The sequence below is a fragment of the Sitodiplosis mosellana genome, unplaced genomic scaffold, assembly GCF_009176505.1.
Source record: "Sitodiplosis mosellana isolate CC-2019 unplaced genomic scaffold, AAFC_SMos_1.0 Smas_scaffold_1958, whole genome shotgun sequence".
Lineage (NCBI taxonomy): Eukaryota > Metazoa > Arthropoda > Insecta > Diptera > Cecidomyiidae > Sitodiplosis > Sitodiplosis mosellana.
In genome coordinates this window covers 1-1025 of record NW_022597200.1, presented here as the reverse complement: position 1 = coordinate 1025, position 1025 = coordinate 1, and the positions used below count along the sequence as shown (strand labels likewise).

Sequence of the window (1025 nt, the reverse complement as noted above, 5' to 3'; positions counted from 1 at the left end):
AATGTCGCCGAGGTTCTCCTCAACAAAGGCGCCAATATGGATATCATGAATCATTTTAATAATACACCTCTTCATTATGCTGCTATAAATGGTAATGTTGAATAGATATTTTCGCAAAATAAAGAATCGTTTTGATCTTTTTCATCGATCTAAATTATTTCTAAGGTCACAAGAATGTTGCTGAACTTCTCATCAAAAAAGGAGCCAAAGTTGATATTAGAAATGATGCGAATCTAACACCTCGTCAGTTAGCTGTTAACAATGGTACTGCTGACTAAATTAAATACCGCTTTGATCTTTTTCATTGATCTGTATTATTATTTTTCAGATCACAATGATGTCGCTAGACTTTTTATCGGTAAAGGAAACCGAATTAATATTGAAGAACTATTGGAATAGATTCAATATGCTGCCAACAATAGTAATATTAATGTTGAATATTTTACTTTTCCGTACACTTTGTTAAGGGAATTGAAATGGAAAGATTTGTTCAATCTACGATTAAATTTTAAATAAAACACCTTAAAGTGACTTTGCTTTTCCAACTTTCAAACATAAATTAATATGAATATTTATTTATGAACGAAATTTTGGTTCGGATGCATTTCGACATTTGTCATCCTCAGCGAGTATCAAATTACACTGGACTCAGCTCTCTGTGAGTGAGAGAAAAAAGAAGAAAAGTATACACAGAAAGCAAAACATGTAACAATGTGTTGTGGTGCGAGCGCACGCCAAAAACTTACAACAACTAAAACAATAAAACTCGGTGTAACCGAAACAGCTACTTGAAGTAAATTTCAATCGATCTGAACAGTGGTGACCGTATTGGTGCTTCCATCGTGTTCATTGCGATGCTTCTGTTTAAATACATATAGATGCTTTCGTATGCATCGAGTTTGTGTGCCTTGTTCACTTGTTTGATATTGCTCGCATCCCATTGTGTGTGGTTGTTTTCTAGCGCGTGTAGTGCCACAGCTTATTTTGTTGCTGAGCTTGAAAATCAAATGACGTCTGTCGAACGA

The 1025-nt window shown here is 34.5% G+C and overlaps 1 protein-coding gene across 2 annotated transcripts in view; it reads left to right on the top strand.

Annotated features, from left to right (window-relative positions):
* LOC129571308 (ankyrin repeat, PH and SEC7 domain containing protein secG-like) overlaps window positions 1-522 on the top strand; it is a 1819-nt gene extending 1297 nt beyond the window's left edge. For both annotated transcript variants that reach the window (XM_055451085.1, XM_055451084.1), the window contains exons 8-10: window positions 13-91; window positions 166-264; window positions 329-522. In XM_055451085.1, the coding sequence (XP_055307060.1) occupies window positions 13-91; window positions 166-264; window positions 329-399 (249 nt within the window). In that variant the 3' untranslated portion in view covers window positions 400-522. The remainder of the gene's footprint in view (window positions 1-12; window positions 92-165; window positions 265-328) is intronic.
* Window positions 523-1025: the final 503 nt, after the last annotated feature.